The sequence below is a fragment of the Peromyscus leucopus genome, chromosome 9 (genome assembly GCF_004664715.2).
Source record: "Peromyscus leucopus breed LL Stock chromosome 9, UCI_PerLeu_2.1, whole genome shotgun sequence".
Lineage (NCBI taxonomy): Eukaryota > Metazoa > Chordata > Mammalia > Rodentia > Cricetidae > Peromyscus > Peromyscus leucopus.
In genome coordinates this window covers 106,519,539-106,546,656 of record NC_051070.1, presented here as the reverse complement: position 1 = coordinate 106,546,656, position 27,118 = coordinate 106,519,539, and the positions used below count along the sequence as shown (strand labels likewise).

The 27,118-nt window shown below is 48.9% G+C and overlaps 1 protein-coding gene across 6 annotated transcripts in view; it reads left to right on the top strand.

The window, feature by feature from the left end:
- The window catches only part of Arhgap22 (Rho GTPase activating protein 22), a 169,988-nt gene that overhangs the window by 38,831 nt on the left and 104,039 nt on the right, over positions 1–27,118 (top strand). For all 6 annotated transcript variants that reach the window (XM_028878365.2, XM_037208716.1, XM_028878366.2 and 3 more), the window contains one exon: positions 15,328–15,527. In XM_028878365.2, the coding sequence (XP_028734198.1) occupies positions 15,328–15,527 (200 nt within the window). The remainder of the gene's footprint in view (positions 1–15,327; positions 15,528–27,118) is intronic.

Sequence of the window (27,118 nt, the reverse complement as noted above, 5' to 3'; positions counted from 1 at the left end):
CTCCACCAACCTCACTGCGTCCTCGACGTCTGTGTGGTGTGGATCGAGGCTGTGGGTCCAACTGAGAATCCTGATGGGGGCTCAGGAACGGCTTCTCCAAGGTCAAGGTCTAAGAACCAGGCAGATGTACTGGGTTATAGACCCTCTTCTTACCCCGCCCCCTGGTCTACTCCTCCTCCTGTGGGCAATTCCCTTCTCTCCCTGGCCTCCCTGTGTACCGCTTCCGCACTTCATGCAGGCATTCTGCCTCGGCCTCAGCTCTGGCCTTCCTGCCTCCTCCAGCTGCCTCGTCCCCCTAGCCTGACCTCGGCATCGCCTGCCCCGTGCTCCTCTTTCCTCTGTGTATGCCGCCGCCGCTGAGATACCAGCAGTGTTTGTTCCCTGTCTAGCTCTGCCCGGCAGTCCCCCTCCCCTAGAGTCTCCCAGTGCTGAACACATAGAAGGGCGCTAAATTCAAAGACCGGATAGAGGAAAATGGCGGCTGCATGCGGCTGATTCTTGGGGTGCACCTGCATGGAAGTAAAGAGCAAGAAGTCCAAGTGTCTCCCAGCCTCTCTACCACACGGCCTAGCTAAGAAGCAGGCCAGCTGGGCCAATGAGGCTAACTTTTAAGAATGTAATCTTTTATATTGACTCTTTAAATCTTTAAAAAAAAAAATCTTTATGAAAAGTTGCCAGAATTTTCAGGCTACCTCATTACTATTTTAAAGGTTACGATTTCCATTGATGGGGTTGGAGAGTAGGTTTACACGTTGTTACCTTGAAGTTCTCCAAGCAGGGAAGACAGTGCTATTATGAGGGCCCGTCTTGATCTCTAGACCTCGGGGAAGAACAGATGTCCAAACAGAGTTCAGGCACAACACTAACAGTCTAAAACAAACAAACAAACAAACAGGAGAGGTGCTCAGAGCCTCCATGAGATGAATCATCTGCTCCGCAGCTCACTCCTGGGACAGCCCAGGACCCCAGCAGAGCCCCCCAACCTTGGCTACAAATCGCATCAAGTTTCTAAAGCATCCCATTGGCCCCTCCCCGGTGCCCTTCCATTACCTCACCCCTCTCCTCCCAATCAATCTTTCGACCTCGATACTTACCCTTTAAATCAATTCAGCTCTGAGATTCATCTTGCTGTTTTCCCGGCCCGCTTTCAAATCTCATTGACTTTCATAAATCACTTGTGTTTCTGCTCTCCTTCTCCTCCTGCTCGGTTCTCTGGTGCAGCACTCACACAGCTGTAGACGCAGACACCCGCAGGCTTGCTGCAGGGCGCCAACCCCAGCACATGTGGTCCCGAGGGGCGGATGGGTCAGTGGCCGCTGCAGCTGGACTGCCTCGATCCTTTGAAAAGCTCCTGAAAGTTATTGAATGTGTCCAGTGAGGGTCCATAAAGTCGACCCTTAAAAAAGGATTCACACGTAGTTTTCATTAAAGAGGTTCCCTGGCTGGTGGAGAAGTGAGGGGGTCCGGGAACAGGACAGATTCTAAAGGAGGAATGGGACCCAAGCCATAAGAGGAGGTCTCTGCCTAAGCCCCAGGGAACTCAGCTTTGACCAAGGGTTACCTGCCGAGGAAGACATAAATTCCCAGTCACTCCTGGCTCTCCCGGTTCAGGGTAAAACAGACTCTAGCCACTCAAGGGTGGTCTGGAACAATCTAGCCATCCTCAGAATCCTCCTGGGAAAAGATTGTGTCTAATTTGAAGCCCCCTGGGAGAGAGGGAGCATGAAGATCGGAAAAGAGAACCGAAAGAACTTGGGCGGAGCTGCTGTACAACACGATTTGAAAGGCGTCCTTGAGCATTCTCAGAAGAATTCCTTAGCATCAGTAGTCGCCCCAGGTAAGTGATTGCTGGCCCACACTGAGTCCCTCTACAGGCTGAAGGAAACCCAGGCACACCAAGGACTGACCTACGGGGAGATCCGTACAACTGGGAGACCCTGACTGTGGTCCTTGGAAGGTCCATAGACAGGCCAGGTCCAGGCTTCCTCCAGCCCAAGTCTGCTGCTGTGTCCTGATGTGTGTGGTGTTAGCCTGTCCCCTGCCTAGTGCCTCCGCCAGACAGACAGACACTGGGTCCTTGCCTCTCTTAGTTGTGGTTGCGGCCATGTATGGTGCTTGTCACAGGAAAAACTCAAACATCTACCAAATTAGTGATCTATTTGTTGTTGTTTTAGACATCCCAAGGGGTCCAGCCCCCTTCCAAGCAGCTTTCACCTAAAATGCTTCAGTATAATTTACATAAATACATAAATTTGAATCCATACAGTATCACAGCTCTGTTCTTCCCTTTACACACATGACCTGTTAGGTGGGATATATCCCTCGCAGACCTTGTTCTATACCAAAACTTATGGCCACCCAAACCACATTGTGGAGTCTTCTGTTTGGGGCTGGTGATTTTCTCCCCTTTTGTGGAGCTTATGTTTCCTGTAATATTCTGCAACTTGCTTTCCTTGAGTTCCATAACAGTATTTAAACACAGGCGTCCCTCCATATTTATGGGTCCTGTATCCTCAGATACCACTGACTGCAGACTGGGAAAAGTAGCTGTATCTGTGTTGAGCAGGCACAAACTTCATCTTATCATTGTGTCCTAAAGGCTGCAGTGTAATGACTACTGACAGCGTTGTACCAGGTTCTGTAAGTCATCTAGGAAAGAACGAAGGTGTCCGGGAGGACTGTGTGAGTTATAGGGAAATACTGTTGTTTTATATGAGGAGACTGAGCCTCTGAGGGGTTTGAAATACCCAGGGGGGTTCCAGAACCAGTCCCAAGTGTGACAATCAATGTTAGAGAAACTGAAAGAAGAGATGAGAGGGGGTAAGAGATTGTGTGTTATTGCTGAGCGCAGAAGGAAGGTATTTGCGGGAGAAATGAAGAGCGGGGGCGCTGAGACCCTGAGGAAGCTCTAATGGTGTGGGGGGGGGTGGCACAGGACTGCGCACAGCCGTGTCTGCCGAGGACACTGTGGCGGCGGCTGGGCTCTGAGGGCTGTCAAGTCATAAGGCTGGGTCCCTAGGACCCTCGTGAGCCAGCGATGGTGGGATCCTGCAGGGTTTCCGCTGAGCAGCCTGTTCTAACTCCTCTCTCTGCAAACTCCCTGGCTGCCCGCCGCCGAAAGAGATGACTGGAGAGTGGGGAGGTGGGGGGGGCAGGCAGACAACAGCGACTGAGATGACTGGAGAGTGGGGAGGTGGGGGGGGCAGGCAGACAACAGCGACTGAGATGACTGGAGAGTGGGGAGGTGGGGGGGGCAGGCAGACAACAGCGACTGAGATGGCTGGAGAGTGGGGGGGAGAGGGCAGACAACAGCGACTGAGATGACTGTACAGTGGGGAGGTGGGGGGGAGCGGAGAATACAGACAACAGCGACTGAAGACCCATGGTGACCGATGGTGAGATGAGCTTCCTACTGACTGAGATGGGGAGGTGTAGTGGGAAGGTTTCTCCAGTCCCACCCGGCCCCACAGTCCTACAGCCACTTATAAAATAATCACTCAGAGGCTTAATATTATTTACAAACTGTATGGCCTATGGCAGGCTTCTTGCTAGCTAGCTCTTACATCTTAAATTAACTCATTTCTGTTAATCTATGTTTTGCCACCATGTCCTGCGGCTTTACCTGCATCCCATTACATGTTGCCCCTTGGGCCGCAGGCTGGTGTCTCCCCCACCTCTGCCTTTCTTCTTCCTGTCTCTCTCTCTTGAATTTCCTGCCTGGCTGTAACCTGACTCGCCATCGGCCAGAGCAGTTTCTTTATTAACCAATTACAGCAACACATATTCACAGTGTACAGAAAGACACTGCACAGCATGTTGTACGTGACCTCTTATAAAGAGGCGAGAGACAGCTCAGCAGTTAAGAGCACTGAGTGAAGAGCACTGAGTGATGTTCCAAAGGACCTGGGTTCAATTCTCAGGCCATCTGAAAGAAAAGAGAAAGGAAACCTCATAACCCCTCTCTCTTCTCTTTATAAGAAGTCACATCTAATGGCAGGAAGCACCGCCTCCTTTAACCGATAGCCCAAGGTCATGGGCGGAGCAAATACCACTGCAAAGAGGCCATGAGAGAACCGGGTACCAGGACAGGAAAAGGCAGAGTTCAGCTCCCAGCTTGTGATACCGGGACTGCCAGGACAGACTGACACTTGATCCCAAGTTCAGAGTTGAACTGCACATGGATGGCATTTAAGTCCATGAGACAGTGTAGATAGACGTGGACCTAGAGAGTAGCCCTGGGTACTCAGGCTGAGCGATCTGAACAATCCGGAGACGGCATGTGGCAGCCAGTGAGGAAAAGGCAAGAGGGTGCTGTGGGACCCCAGTGTATAAAGTACTGTCTGACAGGGCAGGATCCACGTGACTCCCGACACCACCCGGCTTCAGCCCTGGCAGTCATGGGCACCCATGCCCATCTATCCTTCACCCCCCCACACACACACCCTAGTCACATGGTTGCTCTTCTTTCTCCCATCTCAGACAGACAGGAGGACATGTTTCCCCTGTCTACCTCCTGGGAAAGCTGGACCAGGACTGTGTGACTAGAGAACCCCATGCTTCCTCACCAGACCAAGTGGCAGCCTGTGGAGTGAGTGCCCATCACAGTCTGTGCCAGGCGACCCTGGCTCAGGGCAGTTCCAGGCAGTGGTGGGATGGGATGGGGTACAGTCAGGTCTGAGCCCAGAGGACTGTGGGGACACAGGTGGTGTCTGGGACCTCCAGGTGGAGGATCTGGTCACTGCCATAAGACCCCCCCCACACACCCATTGACACCTCTGCCTCCTGCCACAATCTGGGATGGCTTCCCACCCACAAGCGCTGTCTGTGCTCAGACTCCCATGCTAGCACCTGTGGAACCCCCCTCTGATTCCTTCTTCCACCTGACCTTAGCCCACCTGACCTTAGCTATGGGCATGTAGGTCCTTCCCTTCTTCCTATCCTTATAAGGAGTATTTAGGAAAGATTTCCCCATGTTCTCTTAGGACGTGTGTGTGTGTGTGTGTGTGTATGTCTGCATGTGGTGGTGTTGCATACAGGTTCTACAGTCCTAAACCCCATACCCCCTCCATCTTTTTCCTGCTCACCTCTCCCAGCCCCTCACCCAGGGAGATGCATATTTCTCCCTGTAGGGCCATTCTTGCTACATCATCCAACAAGAAACCAGAGGCTTTCATTGCATCTGTCCATCCTACATGCTTCAGCCTTCCCTGGCGGCCTCTAGGGGCACGCTGTCTCTCCAGCACACTTGCACCTCCCCTCACGGCCTCTAGGGGTACTCTGTCTCTCTAGGACACTTGCACTTCCCCTCGCCGCCTCTAGGGGTTTGCCTCTCTCCAGCACACTTGCACTTCCCCTCGCCGCCTCTAGGGGTTTGCCTCTCTCAAGCACACTTGCAACAACCCCACCCATCCACTACAAGAGTTCTCAGGATTCTCCTCACAGTCTCTCCTCCTCCCTGCCCAGACATCCTGGAAGAGGTCATAGGCGCCCATAGCAGTTTCCTGAGGAGTCAGTACACTGGCCCTGAAGCCAGCAAATACAGATTCCAGAGCCGAGTGCATCACTTGTGACCTCAGGCATCTGTCTCCACCTCTGCAGATCTCAGCTTGCCCATATGTAAAATGGAAGTAGTGAGGAGACTTGTGTAAAAGAAATAAATAATTCCTGTAGAAAATGAAGATCCACATATAGCATGTAATGTCTAAGCCCATGTGAACTGTAACTGTTGCTACTATTATAACGACTATTATTGAGCACCTCCTGCATAACCTGTAATTTAGTATGTTGTAGCCTTTTTCCAATCCCTTTGTCTCTGTCTCTGTGCCTCTCTGTGTGTGTGTCTCTCTCTGACTCTGTGTATCTCTCTGTCTCTGTCTGTCTCCCCCCCCCCTCTCTCTCTCTCACACACACACACACACACACACACACACACACACACACACACACGGGACACATAAAGCTCCCCAGGAAAGTTCTGGATCTCTCCTAGCTCTGTTTCTGGTCTGTCCTCTTCCAGCCTACCTCCCTCTGCTCCAGGCAGGTGCTGCTCAGACCCCATCATTCCTTGGACTGAAAGGCATCCTCTGGCCAGCTCCAGGGGCAGAGGTGAATACACAGAAGACTGTTATTCATACCATGTTAAAGGTGGAGTGAGAAAAGATGACTTCTGTGGCGTCCTCTGGAGGACCACGTGGAGGAACCATACCTCGAGTGGAGGACCAGACTCCCACAGTGTAATGAGCCCAGGGCAGTAACCATATCGCAGGCATCTCAGCAGCCTGGAAATCTGGACTCTAAACCATTTGCCCACAAGTTTAGGTTGAGCAGATGTGGAGATGGGTGCCTGAGCAGCCCGGGTGCGTGCATGTGTCATGAGACAGCTTGGCAGTTGTTCGCTGAGCAGGTGTTTCTGTTGGTAGATATGTGATCATGTTGGATATACCATGACTCATGGTCTGGGGCAGGAATGGGGTTTACTCTGTGTACCACAAGATCATAACTGCGTTTGGAGAGAGGACAAGACTGTCAGGCCTGAGTTTAGGGACCACAATAGTTTCATGAAGGGGGTGGTGCTTAGGCGTGAGGCCAGGCAAACTAAGACTCTTAGGCCGTGGCTCTTGCCAGCTTCCGACCACTGCTGCAGCCTCCGCGGATCCCAGTTTGCACATCTGCAGACAGTAAAATGTAACTTGTCAGTGGGAGAATTCAGAGATTGAAGCAGAGCAGTTCCTTGGCCACTGCGTAGACGTTTGGGAGAGGCCCATAGGTTGTTGTCCAGGCAAAGGTGATTCTATCTGAGTTGATTCAGTAAAGGGGGCTGAAAGGAAAGGGGGAGCACAGGGGACCACTGGGTTTGGAAAGTACTCACTCGTCCAGTTGGGGGAAAGGTAGCCCCTCAGTGTGTGACATTCGCTGGCTGTGGCGTCCTGGAAGACGGAGGATGCTCAGCGGGTTTGGGAGAGTTTCACACCAAGTTTCTCATTCAGGCCAAAAAGACCCAAGACCTTCTGTGGAGCATCTGTATATGGCTTGACACACGAGCCTCCCATTCATAAATAAAGGATTCACGATAGGAGAGGGGGGAGCTGGGACAACCTGGCGACGGTGAGAAGACGTTGTGAGAACTTCTGAGGAGGACAGAGGAAGTCAAAGCCAGGTAGTGAGGCTTGAGTACAGAAGTCAGCAGGAAGGCACTTCAGAGTGGAGGGGCAAAAATCTGGAAGGGGTTGGGGGTGACGGCATCAGAGTCACCAAGGTGACAGGGTAGAACCGTGTTTTGGGAGTTTGGTTGGAGCAATGTTTGGAGGAGTCGAAGTCTTCAAATGCAGAGTGCATTTGAATGAGGGTGAGGAGCAGTTAGTTGCCTGGGCTGTCCCGCGAGAGACGGTGAGAGCAGACCCCTGCGGCGCATGCCGAGGTCAGGGTCGCAGAATAGACACCATGTTTGTGCTGACCTCCGTAAAGTCAAGAGCCCTGCCTGTACTGAGCTGAGCTGGTTCCGTTCACATTCTGCTCACCCTTCAAAGCCTGGCCCACTGGCTCCGTGGAGATTTTCTTTCCTTTCCGTGACTCTGCAGAGATCTGCAGCCCAATGGTCTACACCTTCGTTTAATTTTCCTTCCCTTTCACTGTCAGGAACTGCACTGGGAAACACCAGCTCAGAATCCGGCATTGTACTTGTCAGGGCTCTGTTTGGTTCTGAGGGAAGAGAGACTGAAGAAGGGGAAGGAGGGAGAGGGGTGGCATCCTGTTGTGAGGAGAGAGCCCCCAACTCTAGGTTACCGTCCTCCCCGGGCCTAGCTTGCTTCAGGCTCGCGCCCCAAGTCCAGTCAGTTCTGAAGCCGTAGCTTGTCAATGCTGCCTGACTCAGGGCCTGGTTTAAATATTTACAGAACTGGATAAATTGATTAAAGGAAGTGCTGAGAACAGGAGCAGTGGTTATTAATAAATCATACCAGTGGCTGTTTTCCTTGTGAGACGCTCCACGGGTCTGATAAGTAATGTATGCATGATTGATCATCTGGGGAGAAACCTGCGCTGGTGTGGCAGTCACCATGGCCTGTGCAGGAAAAACCTCTCTGAGGAATTGCAGGACATTGGAGTTGCTCTCCCCATCCTGGAATGTGGCTTCAGTGAGGCCTGCTTCCTATTACCTAAAGCTCCCAAGAGGGCTGGTGTCTACAGCTTGACAATCAGGGTAAAAATCTCTCCCTTCTCTGTGTTGACATGTCAAGGGACATGCATGCCAATGGCATGGTGAGCCATACAATAACGTATTGCCCATGTTGGCCGGCTTTGCATCCATTGGCCTGTGCCAAGGGAGTTCAGCCTTTCTGGAGAAGCCGTCTTGCATCTGTAGAGCATACTCAGGAGGGTCCATCTCTGCTGACTAGTCCTGAGACTAGTGAGTTCTGCTGTCAGCTGCCCTGCCCAGTATGCTAGAGGGAGGAAGAGAAGGCGGATGTCTGGTAGAACAAGCAAGCATCAGGTTCTGTTGTAACAGAACACAGATAGAGCCATGAATGCAACCCTAAAACAGTCCATGGCTTCAGTCACCACAGAATACTCCAGAGGAGTCTATGCCATCTTCCGGGGAAGTATGGGAGGTTCTAAGTGCCTCTTGCAGATGACCTGAAAGGAAGAAGAATTGAAGAGTGGACCATGGAGAGAGACAAAGCCAACCTACACACAACAAAGAATCCTCACTCACAGGCCACCGCTGCCTGCCAGGTCTTTAGTTAGACATATCAGGCAATCAAAACACAAAAATCCATGCATTTGATGAGTTAATTTTATTGAACTTGCTAAAAACAAAACAAAACAAAAAACAGGTTTAGAGATGTGCAAATCGACACCTAGAAAAGAAAATTCAGTAATCAAAGGGACACCTACGTCCCCTCTTCTCCTGGGTCCCTTATCAAACCTCACCAGAATACTGAGGTCATGTTCATTTTCTTCTCCTCATGGACATCACCTTCACCTCCTCAGAACCACATCAGCCAGTGTCTGTTTAATCCAGCCCTGCTATGCCTGGCTGGCTTGAGCTGAGACAAGGTCAGAGGAGATGGCAGCTGTGGGAACAGAAGGGTCCCTCCTGAGACTGGTGCTATTCTACCAGGCACAACCTCTCTCTGCCTTATCAGGAGCCCTGCCCAGCCGGATTAGACAAAACATTTCTTCCAGGTATGTGTTCTCCAAGGCAGGACCACTAAAGCAGAGACCCCAGGCAAGGTGCACCAGATGCCAGGAAACAGAAGGGCAGCCTTTCCAGGGCCTTGGGGGGACTTTGAGGGAAGATTGAGGCTCATGTGGACAAGGAAAGAGCCCTAAGAAACTAAGACCTTCAGGCATGTGACTCTCCCCATCAGACATGATGAGTTAGGTGTCTCCTACAGGAAGTGGAACCCTAGCAGGGAGTCCCACTTGATTAGCCCTCTGGAAGAAGACAGCTAATACTGTCGTTTTGCACCTACCAAGTTCTGGAGTGTGAATCCTCAAAGTAGGATCTGCAGCACTGTCAGTCATGGGGAAAGTGGTGGTCCAGTGCACCTGCATGTGTAATACAGCTACACACCATGTTGAGGAAGCAGTATGTAAAGGCACTTAGAGTGCCATTAGCCATAGACAGACCTCTTCTGCTATGTGGGCCCGCTGCTGGGCTGCTCGGACTCGGGAATCAAATTGTCCATGAGGCAGTCATCCTACTAGTTCCTTTATCATGGTCATCATCACCATGGTTACCAGTCACTAGGCCAGTTGATGTGCCAAGCATTACCAGGGCTTGGTGATCTCTCCTCCTCTCCCACAGTTTCTCCTCCTCCTGCTTACTCTGCAGCAGGTATCATAGACCTCTACAGACTGGAGTTGCTGACCTGTAGACTGAGGAAGAGTTTACAGTGCTGGTAGTGAGATAAACCCAAGTCTTTGCCCAAAGTCTGTATTTCTTCAACTAGACCCCATGATGTGATAGCTAATACCAATTGTCAACTTGACAAGTTCTAGACTCACCTTGGAGACAAAAATCTCTGAGCATGATGAAGTTTGTAGACTGGGTGCTTTGACGTGGGAAGACCCATTTTAAATGTCAACAGCACCATTCTACTGACTAGTGTCCTAGCCTGGACATAAAGGAAAAAGTAAGCTAAACACCAGCATCCACCGCTTTCTGCTCCCAGAGTGCAGGTGCTATATGACCACCTGCCTCACACTCCTGTTGTCTTATTCTTTTGACTGTAAACTCAAACTGTGCGCCATAGTAAACTCTTCCTTCCTTAAGTTGCTTTTGCCAAGAACCTGGTCGCAGCAACAAGAAAAGTAACAAATATAGAAACTTGGTACCAGGAATGGGGCTGTGATACAGAAAGTTGGTACCAGGAGTGGGGCTGTAACACAGAAAGTTGGTACCAGGAGTGGGGCTGTAATACAGAAAGTTGGTACCAGGAGTGGGGCTGTGATACAGAAAGTTGGTACCAGGAGTGAGACTGTAATACAGAAAGTTGGTACCAGGAGTGGGGCTGTAATATAGAAAGTTGGTACCAGGAGTGGGGCTGTAATACAGAAAGTTGGTACCAGGAATGGGACTGTAATACAGAAAGTTGGTACCAGGAGTGGGGCTGTGATACAGAAAGTTGGTACCAGGAGTGAGACTGTAATACAGAAAGTTGGTACCAGGAGTGGGGCTGTAATATAGAAAGTTGGTACCAGGAGTGGGGCTGTAATGCAGAAAGTTGGTACCAGGAGTGGGGCTGTAATACAGAAAGTTGGTACCAGGAGTGGGGCTGTAACACAGAAAGTTGGTACCAGGAGTGGGACTGTTGCTGTGATAAACTTTACCATGTGGTTTTTAGGTGTTGGATCTAGAAAATTCCTAATGTGCTGTGAGAAGAGCTTAATGGGTCACTCTGGGGAGCAAGGGGAAGGTCAGAATGCTGAGAGAAACACAAACGATGTGTTTTGGAGGAGAATAAGGTCTTTTGGGAACTAGGCTGGAAGTCATTCAGGATATATTCTGAAAAACAATCTGGCTGCATTCTTCCCACATCCTGAGAACTTTGGTGATGCTTAATGCAAAAGTAATGGACTGACTTGTGATTTGGTAGAGGAAATTTCAAGACAGGGTAGCATCCAGGATGCATCATGGTTACTACTCCTCACTGCTTTTCTTTGGGTTTATAGCAAAAGACAGCAAAGAGCGAAGGGAAAAGATATACAACATGTTCCCTGTTTGGCAGGGAAAGGAGAAAGCGTAAAGTTGCAGACATGGCAGGAGCTGAAAAAGCAACTACAATTGTGGATGAGATTATTCCCATTAAAGAAAAATCTACATCTCTATACTGGGACAATATGAAAGGAGCCCTAAAAATAAGAATCTGGATATCAGAGGCTCTGTCTTCTTCTGAAAACCCAAATTACTTTCCGAGGAGAGAGGCTAAGCTGAGAATGCCACTTGAGGGGGTCATGGAAGCTTGTGCCAAGGTTCCAGATGGCTGCTGAAGCCAGATAATGTGTGGTGGGGGTCATAGTTTCTGCAGTGAGGCCCCGAGAGTCCATTGTGGGAAGCTGTAAAGGCAAAGCCTATGTTGACATGGAGATGTCAGGATTTTGGAGATACTAGGACCACAAGAGATCTTCCAAGGAAAAATGCAGGCACAGACTGGAGCTGGCCCAGGAGAGGTGTCGCAGAGCTTGAGATACAAGGCCTCCCATGCTGTTTACACCTAGATGACTCATTATGAGTCCCAATGGTGGACATGGGGCTGCAGGATTTGATGTTTGCGCTGCTGTGTTTTGGTCTTGCTGTAGTCCACTCTTTCCTTGCTGTGTCCTCACTGCCCTTTTCTGGGAATGTTTACTCTGTACCATTGTGCATTGGAAGTGCATGACTTGTTTTAGTGTTATAGGGCCTCACAGTTAAGACATTCCCTGAGTCTCAGAAGATACTCTGTGCTTGCACTTTGATGTGTTAGAACTGTTGAAAATTTATGGGGATTTTTGAAGTTGGACTGGATGCATTCTTAACTATGAGATAGCCGTGAGCCTGTGAGGATGAGGGGTGGGAGATTATAGCTTTAGCAGTATCTTTTGGTGTCAGGTTGACAAGGGGTGGACTTTTGATGGTTAATATTAATTGTCAGTTGATGAGATCTAGGAGCACATAGATGTCAATGAAGGAGTTCTAGATCGGGTTAACGGAAGTGGGAAGATCCACCTTTAATCTTGGTGGCAACATTCAATGGGCTGTGGTCCTGGCCTGGGTCATAGATGAAAACTGAGCTGAATACCAGAATTCATTATTTCTGCTTTCTTACTGAGAGTACAGTGTGATGGACTGCCTCATGCTCCTGCAGCCACAACTTCCTCGCCGTGTTAGCACAGATTCTGTAAAACAGAACTTATAGAATGAATCTACATATATATGTATATATGATTACACACACACACACACACATACACACACACATACACACACACACACACACACACACACACACACACACACACAGGGGATTTATTAGAATGGCTCACAGGCTGTGGTCCAGCTAGTCCAACAATGGCTTTCTACCAGCAGAAGGTCCAAGAGTCTAGTAATTGTTCAGTCCCATGAGGTTGGGTGTCTCAGCTAGTCTTCAGTACTCCAGAATCCCAAAAAGCATATGCTCTAATACCAGTGATGGAATGGACGTGCTAGCAAGAGTGAGAGCAAGCAGGCAGAGAGCGAGCTTCCTTCTCCCGTGCCCTTTACATAGGCTGACAGCGGAAGGTGCGGTCCAGATTGAAGATGGATCCTCCCACCTCAAAAGACCCGGATTAAAGGTTTATCTTCCTGCATCAAAGATCTGGATGAGAAGTGGGTCTGCCCACTTCAAATGATTTTAAGTAAGGAAAAATCCCTCACAGGTGTGCCCAGCCATTTGTGTTTTAGTTAATTCCAGATGAAGTCAAGTTGACAACCAAGAATAGCCATTTTAAGTCAACCCCTTGTCAACCTGACACACAATCATATCTCCTTATGACATGATTAATTTCCAAATGAGAACATTAACCAGGTCATAATAATGCCTAAACATGATATAACTATCACACATACAGTGGCAAACAAATTATGTATTTAAATAGGTCATAATTATGCTTGCCATGATATAACTGTCTTTCATACAACCGCAAATGCATTATAAATTTGGAATAGGTGGTAATGTCCCTTGAGGGATATTCTTTTTCTTTTTCTTTCTTTTCTTTTTTTTGTTTGTTTGTTTGTTTGTTTGTTCGTTTGAGTCAGGGTTTCTCTGTGTAACAGTCCTGGCTGTCCTGGACTCACTTTCTAGACCAGGCTGGACTTGAACTCACTGAGATCTGCCTGCCTCTGCCTCCCGAGTGCTGGGATTAAAGGCGTGCGCCACCAGCGCCAGGTGAGGGACATTCTTTTAGTAATTCTTTTTGTACAAACTTAAATATGATAACCACTGATATGCTATTGATGTTATATTACATGATAGAGAAATCGAAGAAAGACAAATGTCTGTGTAAACACATTCTTAACAAAATATGACAGAAATACTCAGGTTAGTTATAATCCTGGCTGGTTTCTGCAGCTGGTCACCTGGCCTTAGCTGGTATTTATACCTACCTACCTTCCTCTACTACCCATTCAGTATTTCCTCCACCCTCAGCAAGAACCTCAGCAGGTCTTGGCTCTTTCCCTGGAGCAGTGACCCATATCTTCATTCCTGGAGGGTCTGTGCCCTTTGTCATCCTACCTGGATTAGGGTGTTGCTGTTTCCCATTGACTTTAATCACAGGACGTGGTAGCACCAAGAGACATCCTAAAGGAGCTCCTGCACTCCAGACATAATCCTTCCTGCCTCCATTGTGGAGGAGCAGTCCAGTTTCTGCTTGATAGTCTAGATCAATTACCCCTCCTAACACTGCTCTTCCTTTCTTAGCCTGTTGGCTTAAGGGCATCAAAATCTCAAAGTGGCCAGGGGGAAATCTGAGTTTTCAGTTCAATGAAATGTTGTGTCTCCTGGCAGGAGCGCTCCCTTCTCTGGAACAAAAACTTCTAGGCCAGCAGAATTTACGGTCACAGGAACAGGAAGCAAAAGTTTTCCTAGTGGGTCAGTAGAGGTGATAGTGAGCGGAACTCTCCCCTTTTCCACCCCTTGATGCCTGGACCTGTGGATCCAGGGATGGGAGAAACAGTACGATATACTGGACGCTGAGTCAAAGCATATTCCACCTTCTGGAGAGCCCTGTTCCAGCCCTCCAGGCTGCTGCCACATAATTGCCACTGTTACTGCCCGTAACTGTGTCTTCAAAAGTCCATTCCATTTTTCTATCAGACCGACAGCTTTCAGGATGGTGGGAACATGGTAAGACCAGTGGAGTCTATGATGAGGGCCCACTGTCTCACCTCTCTGGCCATTACTTGAGTTTCTTGGTCAGAAGCAATACTATGTGGACTACCATGACTGTGGATAAGGCATTCTGTGAGTCCACAGATGGTATTTGGCAGAAACATTACATGCAGGAAAGGCAAATCTGTAATCAGACAGATTGGCGTCTTTAAACTGTGATCGGGGTAAGTGTGTGTTGATTCTTCATCAAGCAGCACAGTGTCAGGCCCAGCCGCCACATGGGAACAGGATGCGGATCCATCTGAAATACAAACACATGTTCAGCTCTGTGCCCGGTGCTGCTGGGATGGGGGGGCAGAGGTGGCCGTGTGGTGGGAAGGAACTAGACTGTCCTGTTCCCAAGCACGCCTCAGATTTCTCGTCAGTCTCTCTGGAGAAACTCGTTGTGTGGGATCACCATTCTCCCTTAGTGTAGGAGGTGAGCATAGAGACGGCCACGTTCCTCACCAAGTCAAAACCCTGCTGAGCCAAGGCTGGCAAGGTCAGGACCAGTGGCCAAGAGATGGCTCTTTTGCATTGAGTCGTAAAGATTGAGTAGGGCTTCACCAGCCGCCAAAAGCAAGATCAGAATAGGAGAGAAAGGGGGGGGGAGTTTGAGCTATTAGAATAGTGGTGTGGAAGGTAAGGAGTTACTGTCCCTGAATGAGGCTTTTCCATAAGGAATAAATCCAGAGAAGTGGAGAATTTTGGATCCCAGTGACAGAGCAGAAACTAATGAAGGAAGGCTATATAACTCCCCACAAGTGCACAATCCACAGCTGCTTCTGAGGTGCTCTGGCCTATGCCCTGAAAATCCAAGGGGAAAGTGGATCCAACTTGTCTTGCCATTCTGGGACCCAGGCCTTGGTCTCGGGGTAGCCTGGGTGTCAAGAGCTGACCTCAGTCTCCACACTCACCGTGTGTTCTTGGCTTCCAGCCCGCTCCAAGAGCCTGGTGATGGGGGAACAGAACCGGAGCCCAGGGAGGCCCCCGGCCCCCCACAAGCTGGGCCCTGTACTCAAGGCCGGCTGGCTGAGGAAGCAGAGGAGCATCATGAAGAACTGGCAGCAGCGATGGTTCGTGCTCCGTGGGGATCAGCTCCTCTACTACAAAGACAAAGATGATAGCAAGCCCCAGGTAAGGCCTGAAGGTCCTGTGTCCCGTGGGTGCAGTGCTGGGACAGCACGGGAGGGGGGGACAGGGGGGGCTGGGGATGGGGGGGGTAAAGTTCAGGGTGTGAGTGCAAGCAAGGCCAGCACCTGAGTGTGGGTCTTAACTCAGTGCGTGTTCCCATACCACAGCTTGTTTTTCTGGAACACACTCCCAACTTCTGAAATGAAAACGTTGCTTTTTAATATTGGCAGAACGTATCCCCACCTAGCTTAAAAACAGCACTTCCCATGTTCTGCTCAGCTCCTAGTGCTTCCCACAAAGACACGTGCACGTATTTCATGCTCATGACCCAGGAAAATGGGTTCCAGACAAATCTAGCCTTACACTGAAATCTGAATGCCTGTGAAGCTCTATGTCTGATGTCTCTACCTCAAATAGGGGGTCTCCCTTGTATTACGGGGGACCTCCCTATTCAGGTGCTTAAAACGTCTGGCCTTCCACTCAGACCAGACGAAGTTTACTCACTCAGAGTAGTGAGTGGCTTCTTCTGTCGGGCATGGAGTCATCACAGCTGAACCACATAGACACCAAAACAGTGCTCTGCAGAGAGTCTTCCAAGACAGCTGGGCCTGCAGGATTGTGGCAATCTAAGCCTTGTAAGAGGCAAAGCCAGGACTCTGCAACCATGGTCTCTGCACCCATGCATTGAACCTCTATGGATCAATAATATTTCTAATCATATCCACACTGAACATGGGCAAATTGTCTTTTCTTGTATTAAGGGATAGACAATACTATATAATAACTGCTTACATTTAGATTGCACCAGGTATTGTAAGCAGCCTGGGGATGGTTTCAGGTTTATAGGAGGGTATACAAAGGTTACGTGTGAATAAATGTGCCGTTGTACACAGGGACTTGGACATTCATGGAGGGTTCTGGAACTATCCCTGCAGACAGTGTGAGAGAGTCACTATATTTCTTGGGGAAAGAATACGGAAGAGATGATAAAGAGCATGTTCCAAGCCATACTCACTATCAATGCTCCAAGTTGGAAAGGACACTCGGACCACCTCATTCAAAGTCAGAAGTCACAGAGCCTTGGTAGACAGGAGAATGTGCATGTCTCAGTGGTTCCCACAGCATGGGAAAGACAAAATGTTCCATGCAATTAAGATGTAAACCTGGGAGCAGGAGGACGTCACGTTCAAAGTAAGAGAGTGACTCCTTCACAGCTGTGCTAGGTCATCTGAGAATTTAGACATGTCGGTTTGGTTTGCTTGTATCCTTTCCGCCTCCCCACCCAACACTTGCTTTAATAGAAATGGGGCTGGGGGCAGGCTTCATCTCACAGCCTGCGGTGATGGAGGGAGCCAGCTACAAGTTAATGACTCGGTGGCTTCTCCTCGTGTGTGTTCCAATGGTTACCTCCATTCACGGAAGGTAATTCTGGTTTCTATTCTGTCGTAGTTATTTTACCTTGCCTTTCCAAAATATGTTTGCGCGCAAAGTGAAAAAGTGTTGCCGCGTACTGTGAATGAGCTTAATTCATTGAACTATATACTTTAACAATGGCTACCGTGGTGAACTTTATGTTATGCAAATTTTATAATAAAGAGAAATATATAAATAAATAGAGCTGCATTAGGAAGATGGTCACATAGGTAACAGCACAAATGGAAAGTGTGTAGGACAAAGCTCACGAGGGTGGACCACACCACAGTTAACGGGAAGAAGGTGGTTCCAGTCCAAACTGGGAAATCCTGATCTCATTCAAGCCTTCAGTTTTATACAGAAGGAAAATGATGTCCTGAGTTCAATGAGGCAGATGGGAACTCTGCAGTCAAGTGGATCTGAGATGGATTTCAATTCCATCTAGCATGTTAATTACATGACTTGGGACAGTCACTTTCTTTTCATCAACTGAGGTTTTAGTTGCAAAACGGGACAGTATTACCTACATGACAGGGAGGATGCTGCAAGTTAAATTGCATAACAGCTCTGTAACCAAGGGACGGTCTTAGCTCACTGAATGCTTAAGCCTGAACCCGTATGTCCACAGGCCTGCTTCCCCCGTCCCCCTTCCAGCCCCACTGGCCCTCTCCCCCAGAGCACTATTTTCCTTCTGGCCTCGTTGACCCATCAATAGTGTTTCCTGACTGACCCGTCCATGATCTGCCATTCTGACATCAGCGACAAAAATGACCAGAATTTCACAGTCATGTCCTGGGGTCCCTGCTGTCACCCCCTGCTCTGCTCAGCCTACAATGCTTCCTTCTGGGACATCATTGTGATGCTGAGCGATGCTACGTATTGACAACTCTGAGGTCCCTCACTAGTGAAGATCCCTCTTCTCCAAGTGTGCCCATATCTTCTGTAAGCCCTGTGGTAGACCGGGCATCCCTGTCTCCCATCAGATGGCTCGAGAGCATGTCTATCCCAGAGTTTCCCATTGCTACTACCTTTTCCAGACCTTGACAGCTTCTAGTGGGAGCAGCTAATTAATGGCGGTAACCACATCCCCCAGTCACTGGCTTGGATGCATCAGTGGCCCTTATACCCACCCAGGTCAGACCGCGTCCTTCATCTCCAGGGAGAATGGCGCATCTGTGAAAGGAGCCGGCATACCCCAACAGACACCAGGCTCTGCTCAAAGCTCCTCCTGAGACTCTCTGGGTCCGTTGACGCTTCCAGGGTACTGGGACCTAACCGCTGTTCCATCACCAACTCTGACTCCTGAAGCAGCCCTGCTGTACAGGCTCCTAATCTCAAGGCCGCTATTAGTCCAACTTGACATTTAGCTTCTACAGTGTGATCTCAAACTCCTGTCACAAGCAACCCACAGATATCTACTTAATTTCATGAAGTACATGTAATAGACTAATTCTCAGTATCTGGTTCCTATAAAATATGCCCTGCTCACTGTTCATAGTGACAGCGCGGCCAGGCAGTCAGTACCCTCCCAGCAGGGAGCCTGCACCAGCCATTGTAATTGTCAGGACAGGGTACATCCAGCTGCCTGTGATGTTGCCCAGAGCCCAGAAGTCAGGATAAGCATCAGTCATAGCTCATGTCCTTGCTCCCTCTCAAAGCCTTTATCTCTTCTCCTCTGCCCGTCTCGGGCCAGGGGGCCAGCCGCAGACAGCACAGAGATGGGGTGGGGGACTTGCATGAGCTCAGACATAAAAGGCCAGGCAGAGGTGCCTTCCAGAGCCTGACATCTGCCCTCATCTGTTCAGTCTTCCCCAAAACAGGCTCCAGAGGCTCTCCAGCAGGCAGACCCTGCAGTTTTTCCAGCGGAGGAGTCCAGGGTTTTATTGTTGTTCTTTTTGGGGTAGAGTTCCAACGTCTGCTTGAAATGTTTTCTTGTGGCACGAAGCTTCCTCTCATGCTTCGGTGACCAGCTCTGTGCATTTCCACTACTTGGAGACTCACTGTAATTGTCTCAGGCCTTTACCTGTGACTTTCTTGGCACTGAGTAGAGATGGACCAGGATAGAAATACAAGTATAGTCTCCGGAACGTAAGACGGAAAAACAGTAACACTAGAGAGACTAGATTTATCTGCCTCTTAAAAGACAGGAAGTTCGGGGAGATTGGGCCTAAAAATGGGAAGAAAAAGTAAGCAAAGAGTAGAAGAAGTCTACACCAGTAACTTGGAACAAAAAGGAAGCAGACTGACCAGGGTCCCCCAAAACAGGATCTGAGATGGGAACACACACTTCAAAATCCTTCCTCGTTAGTAAAACGTAAAGCAAAATCCAACCTTCTAGGTAAGGGCATCAGATTTAGAAAATCAAATTTGGCTGTTTCAACTCCCTAATCACCCACCCACCCCTAAAAAAAGTTACAAATATGGTCAGAGTGAGGAGGAGGGAGACAGCCTCTGTTGCTGGGCAGTGGCCAGAAGCAGCTGACGTGTTTGGCTGACCTGGATCCAGGCAGGCCTGAAGGCTGCCCAAGAGCCTGTGGCTTGCAGAACAGACCTGTCCTAACGGGCTGGGACTGGCAGCTCTGGACACAGAGCAAGAGGAGCAAAGACCAAGAGCCGACGTTGAGAGTCAGCTTCAAACGCTATCAGAGGATTGGGACGGCAGCTCAGTCAGCTACTGTGACCGGAGCATGAGGACCTGAGTTCAATCCCCAGCACCCACACAGAAAGCAGAGTGCAGTGGCACACCTCTGTAACCCCGGGTGGATCCCAGGGCTTGCTAGGCAGCCAGTCTAGCTGAGTCAGCCAGCCGGCTCCAGGTTCAGTGAGAGACTGTCTCAAAAAAAGGAGGTGAAAAGTGATAGAGGAGGAGACTTGGACCTCGGCTTCTGACCTGAGTGTACACTCCTATACCTGTACACAAGTACATACACATATACACAAGCATGTCCACATACAGACACACACACACACACACACACACACTCACACACACAGTAGAGCTAAGCTACCGTGACGAACCTGGTGTCAGCGGGTGCTCCCTCCAGAAGGGCACTCGGTTATAAGATTCCATGTTTAGTCCCTGGGAAAAGGTAGTGGACAGAGCATCACTCCTGACTAAAGACCCAGCTCTAAGTGGGAGTACTAAGTTCCCACTCCCCGGGATTCACTTCACACTTAGTTTCCAGGCCCCTCAGTTAGGAGCGGCCTCCTCCTCCCTGGCCCAGAGAGGAAAGGGAAGAACTTCCGGGGGTTGCTAGGGCAGTGGCCCAGGTGGAAGACATCACACTTCCAGTCCTTAGCCTCTTAGCAGGAAAGGCCACCATGGCAAAAGAAACAGACAGAAACAGGAAGAAGAGGGAGGAGGGGGAGGAGGAATGGGAGGAGGGGGAAGACGGGGGAGGGTTGGGAGAAGGAGGAGAAGGTGTCAGCAATAGAAACAAAAAATGTCAGGCAGAAGAAGCCTCATATTTAAAATTTTTTACCAGGCCTGGTAGTATAGGCCCGAAATCCTAGCTACTCTGGAAGCTAAGGCCAGAGTATCGCAAGTTCAAGGCCAGCACAGGCAACTTAGAGAGCCCCTTTTCAAAGGGATGTAGCTCAGTGGTAGAACACTGACCAGCATGTGCCAGGCCCTGAGTTTAATCCCTAGCACATCCGGACATCAGAGAACTGTCTTTTACATCCTCCGAGAAAGACTTTAAACATGGGGAAGACAGAGAACAAAACCTTCCCTGAGAAGTCAGAAGTGAGACTTCCAACTTGAGACACCTGGAAGAGGAGAAAGATAACAGAAGAAGCATGGCAGACAATCCATCTTAGCAGGAGCTCTGGAGAGAGAGAGAGAGAGAGAGAGAGAGAGAGAGAGAGAGAGAGAGAGAGAGAGAAGGGAAACAGCGCAGAGGCCGCTGCATCCTCAGAGACACACTGAGATGAGCTAGCTCTCAGTGCAGGAGCACACAGGGTGGGGGTGGGGGGTGAAGCAGACAGCGCTAGGGAGGTGCAGGGGGAGGGAGGGGAGGCTGGAAGCACAGCCTCGGGTCTCAGCTGTGCTTGGAATCCTCCAGATAATAGCTGCAACTTACGCCAAGATGCATTGGCATAAACATGGTATTTGGGGAAAGACAGAAAGAAAATCCCATTTCAGAGAGAGTCGAAAGTGCTGATTCCGACAGTGGCGGGGCTGGGGAGGAAGGAATTGCTGTCTTGTGGCATTGTGGAGAACTGTTTTATTCCTTGAATAACTTTGCTCTTCGAAGTCGGTGACATAATTAGTGTGAATTTTGAGAATACAAATTAGCCGGACCAAAGCCACTGGAAAGGCTTGGGATGGACCTGGGAATGAGCCACGAGGATAGTGCCAACTGAGATTTATGTCTAGTGTGATGATTTCTCACAGCAGTTTAATCACTCACATCCACCTCTTTAATGATTTTTCAGCTTAACCAATAGAGAAAACAATGAAAATCAAAGAAAAGAATGGGACAGAGCCACAGGCCTAAAGCGTTCTTCAGATAATTAGAAAGGGATGGTAAGAGACTAGACGTGTCACCGGGGTTACCAAGGACCACCGAGTCCCCCCATGGCCTCTGAAAAGAGCAGGCTTTGACCTACTGCTGGCGCTTAGGAATAGGTGTGGACAGTATGTGTGCGGCAGGCCACCTCAGTCAGGGAGGAGGCCGGAAGGGGAGGTTGGTCTTGCACAGAACAGAAGCAGCAGCTAGTGGCCAGAAGTTGGATATGGCCTCACCTGGGTGCCAGAACGGAGAGCTGGGCCTTCGATCTGTCCCGGTGTGGAGGATCCGCTCTGGTTGAGGGACTCTCAGTCATGGGGAAGTGATTCTCAGCGGTGCTGGCAGGAGCTGGAGGGCACAGGCAGGAAGCACAGGGACAGAGAGCCCCCACCCTGCCCTGGAGAAAGGGCTTGTGGGTATTGGAAACGGCAGGGCCCAGTGTGGGAGGCTGTGGTGTTTGGGGGAACCCCTCGTGCCTCAGGCAGCTGCAGGTCCCCGCCAGGCCAGGCCGCTAGGCCGACTCAGAAGCCACTTTCCGGCAGCCTGGTTTCTGTTTTGCCTTTCTGTTTGTTTTGGGTTTTTTTCCCCTCTTTTCCAGGATTATAAGTGGCAGGAGGCTGAGCAGTAAGAAGCAATAGAAAAATCGATGGAAAGTTTGATTTAATTTAGCATAAAAGCCTGGGGTGGGAAGAGGAAAGACAAGAGGGATGGGAAACGGAGGCTGTGGTGGGAGCGAGTGTTAATACAATCAGAAATCTTTAGGGAAACTAGTAAAACCAAACATGCCCAAATGAAACAAAAACCCCCACAACAAACAAACGAGTTCATTTTGTGTCAGTCAGCTACGTGGAGCCTGCCCTGGAGTGTGCTTGGTATACCCAGTGGTACTCCACGGGAGGAAATTGACTTTCCTGGCAGTATCAATTGCAGATGGCTTCCTATCCGATGTCCACTTCCCCTCTCAGAGCTGGAAGCTCATCTGGCTTGAATCTGTACAGGTCTCGTGAGTGCTGCGCAGTCTCTGTGGTACACACTCATTTTAAAAGACACCGGGAAAAAAATCTTAATTTTGCAATATTAATTATGCATTAGGTATAGTAAACTAAGTACATTATTCAATTGGAATAAGAAATATTTACAAAACAGGGGTCCTTATGTGGGGAGTGGGAAGGCCATCCAATCCCATAACTTGAAAGTCGTAAGGAATTTCCAGCATGTAATCAGTCTCCAGCATCCTTGGGACTATTGTTGACCAAGCTTTTCAACCCCAAACAAAGCCTTTGGGGGCCCCTCCCTCCCACCTCACCTCGGAGAAGGGAGCATCTCACTTTCTGGTGAGGGACATGAGGCCTGACGTGTTGCTTAGGCTGATGGGTGCCCTGATAGCATCTAAAAGCCAGAACAACTTCAATGAGAACTGTGCTTGGCAGGGAACTCTCAACACAGTCAAAGGCATCCAGCAGGAGCCAGGGAGGATGCACTTTGCTACCTGGCTTGAAGCTACATTCTACACAGCTAGCTTTCTTATGAAGCTTAGGACCACCAGCCTAGGACCACAGTGGGCTGGGCCCTCCTCTATCAATTAACAGTCAAGACGATCCCTACAGGTCAGTCTGATCTAGGCAACTCCTCAACCAGGAGTCTCCTCTCATGACTCCAGGCTGTGTCACCTTACTAACTTAACAGTTAATGGTGACCAGGACACTGCCACGGATGCCTGGTGTCTGGACTTCAGCCAGTCATTTTACTAGTGTCCTACATCTAGAGAAAAAAAATGGTGGCTTTCTGAACTTGGCCTTCACAGCTCACTAGCTCATAACCCCAGAAGACATTTGTTATAATTTAAATGAAATATGCTGAAGAAATAGTTCCACAGTTAAGAGTGCTTGCTGCTCTTCCAGAGGATCTGAGTTCGGTTCCCAGCACCCAAGTCAAGTGGTCAAGTGGTTTACAACGGCCTGTAACTCCAGCTCCAAGGGATCCCATGCCTTCTTCTGGCCTCTGTGAGGGTACATGTTTACACATTTGGCATACATTCTCTCTACACACACACATTCTCTCTCTCTCTCTCTCTCTCTCTCTCTCTCTCTCTCTCTCTCTCTCACACACACACACACACACACACACACACACACACACACACACACACACAAATACATCTTTAAATAAAAAATATCCCCCATAGGCTCTTGTTTTTGATCACTTGGTGCCCCTGTTTGGAAAGGGTAGAGCTTTGCTAAAGGAAGTATGCCATTGGCAGTCAGCTTTGAGGGTTTATAGCCTCATCCCACTTCCTGCTCCCCATCTGTGCTTCCTGTGTGTGGATAGAAAATATGACCAGCCAGCTTCCAGCTCCTACCCCTGCACCCTGCTCCCCTCACTGTAGTAGCCTCTCCATCCCTCTGTAGGTCCAAATAAATCCTTTCCTGCCTTTTGTTAAACTGCATTCAACAAAGCTTTAGCAAGTCATGTCTTTAATCCCAGCACTGCAGAAGCAGGCGGATCTCTGTGAGTTCAAGGCCAGCCTGGGCTACAGAGTGAATTCCAGGAAAGGCACAAAGCTACACAGAGAAACCCTGTCTCGAAAAACCAAAAGAAGGAGAAGGTGGAGGAGGAGGAGGAGGAGGAGGAGGAGGAGGAGGAGGAGGAGGAGGAGGAGGAGAAGGAGAAGAAGAAGAAGAAGAAGAAGAAGAAGAAGAAGAAGAAGAAGAAGAAGAAGAAGAAGAAGAAGAAGAAGAAGAAGAAGAAGAAGAAGTAGTTAAAAACACATGCCAAGAGTGGGGTCACATTCCTATAATCCCAGCACTTGGGAAACTGAGGTTGGAGAATTATGAGTTCAAGGCCAGCCTGAGCTACTTAGTGGGACTCTATTTTAAAAAAAATAATAAATAAATAAAAATAAGGTCAGGGACTGGCGAGATGGCTCAGTGGTTAGGAAAGGTCACTGCTGTAGCACAGATCTGGAGCTTCCTTCCTAGCACCCATATTGAGCAGCTACCAGCAGCCTGTAACTCCAGCTACAGAATATCACACACCCTCCTCTGACCTCTGAGGTGTTTACTCACATGTGGTATACATTTGCATATACATACACATTTTTAAAAAGTCAAGTGAGGCAGAGTTAAGGGTTTTAATTAGTTGAAAGCTCAGTAGAAACTAATAGTGAGATACACTTCCAAAAAATCTAATGAGGACCTTAAGTCATATTACAGATGCACACAAATTATTACAAGGGAGCAGAAGCCCTGATGAGCGTGGCCATGGTCAAACAAGGTCCATCTGGAGAAAGATAGTCCCCTCAAGCCCTGCATTTTCAGTATGGCAGGAACTGGCATGCAGGAAAATAAGAAGTGCAAACTCCCACAGATCAGAAAAACAACTCAGTGCATGGGCTGGGGCAAGGAATCTTAGAAAGAGTACCATGTAAGACATTCATCCTCCTGGGAAACACTGAGCAGACCCGCTCTGCATGACCACTCTGTTCCGATGGCCTGGCTTATTGGAGCAGGCGAGCCCCGGTCCCTGGGGCTCAGAGGAGAGATTAAACAGAGGTGGTCTCTAAGGACTGGCCTTTCTGGCTCTCAAAGTTAAAAGGAATGCAAGGGATGAAGACCTGGATTCAGCTAAACCAGGGTGATTTTTTCCAAAGCCACATCCTATATGAGTCAAAAGTGACACCAGAGGAGAAGCTGGTGAGCTCTGGATCTGTCCAGAGCAGGTGCTTTCCCAGAATTTCAATTGTTGGTGACCATCATGGTCTTCAGCTGCCATCTTGTGCATAGCATCTGAACCCTGGGCTCCATGCTGGGCCTGATGGAAGCCTCAGAGGAGACACAGTTGATAGTGGACACCACGGGAGCCTTGGAGCTGGCAGCTCCCACAAGTCATATGTGGCCAGTGGACTGGCTCAGATTTCCTCTTCCCTCCTGCGGTCTCCATCCACAGCAGATAAGTAAGTTAACAATGTCGGTGCTCCCCAGCAGGACAATCCCACCGCAGACCCTGGCACAGCACATTCCAGTGGCTTTGCTATGCTCAGAAGGAACACAGTGGCACTTAAAAGAGAGGCACAGAAGCCCCGCAGCAGCCCTCCAGCTGTTCAGGACGTCAGCAGTGGCTGGCACAGGGACATGACCTTGAGTTAACTGGCTGTTGATAGGTATCTGTTAGCATGGCAGAGAAAAATTTAACTGTGGGTCTTTCCTTGTTTAAAATGAAACAATTTCATTGTTTAAAATGAGAAAGTTGGAGACAACCTCAAATGTCTCTTTTGTGAAGAATTGCTAGACTTTTATAAAAAGAGAAGTATGAGTTATTTAGGCCTAAATCTGAGAATTCATGTTTTCTTTTTTAAGATTTGTTTATTTATCATATATACAGTGTTCTGCTTGCATGTATTCCTGTATGCCATAAGAGGGCACCAGGTTTCATTCTAGATGGCTGTGAGTCACCTTGTGGTTGCCGAGAACTGAACTCGGGTCCTCTGGAAGAGCAGCCCGTGCTCTTAACCTCTGAGCCATCTCTCCAGCCCCTCATGTTTTCTTTATGGGAATCTCCTATGTTTGCAGCCATTTAGGAACCATAACTTCCTGCTGTGTGTACACATCAAAATCTGAGTTCTAGTCAAACAAGTTGTATTAAAAAAGCTGTGTAAGATGCAAATTGGCAACCACAACAGCTCACTTTGAACAGTTTAATTAGAACAGATTTCCCCTACCTGTACCATGTCAAGGAAAAAATATGAATGAAGTTCCTTAAAACTTGTCTTAGCTAGGTGTGGTGGCACACGCCTTTAATCCCAGCATACAGGAGGCAGAGGCAGGCAGATTTCTGTGAGTTTGAGACCAGCCTGGTCTACAGAGGGAGTTCCAGGACAGCCAGGGCTACAGAACATAATGAAACCCTGTCTTGAAAATATAAAATACACACACACACACACACACACACACACACACACACACATACACACATATACACACATACACACACACACACATACATACATATATACATAATTTATCTTACACCTTTCTGAAGCTCTGCAGGCAACAGTGGCACTAGCTGGGAATATATAATAATTATAATAATGATATTACTATAATCAATAATGACGTGGGAATGTGCTGCCACTCCTCTAGGAAAAGGAAACTGTCACTACTCCGCCACTTTATCTTCTAAAACTCTGTGAGCTCCGAGTGGTGTCAGATGACTGAGGTGCCTGGGAGCAGGGAGCCAGGAGGTCAAGGCCAGCCTGGGCTACATAACAAGACCATCTCAAACGAAACCAACCCCCAACTTCTGTGTTTCCTCCAGTGTCCCTGATCATTCATAAAGACGAAGTGACCTCCTCTTGATCTACTAATTTAATTCAGCACAGAGCTTCCGGTGCCTCTTACAATAGATCAATTCTTTGGCTTTAAGTTGAACGCAGTTGATTTACAGTAAGAGCTGGAAGGTTGCCTGGTAAATCACGGGCTTTGTCAATTACTGGGCAGAAAAATGAATTGAGTGGCATTGGGGCAGCAGGGAAATATACCTTACTCATTGTTTAGCTGAGCAGGACTGGCTTTGTATCAGTATTTAGCCATTCTAGCCCTTTAATGCACTGGTAGAATACTTTAACTACCGCTTATCAGCATAATTTCAGTGATTGGAGATGGCTTCTGTCAC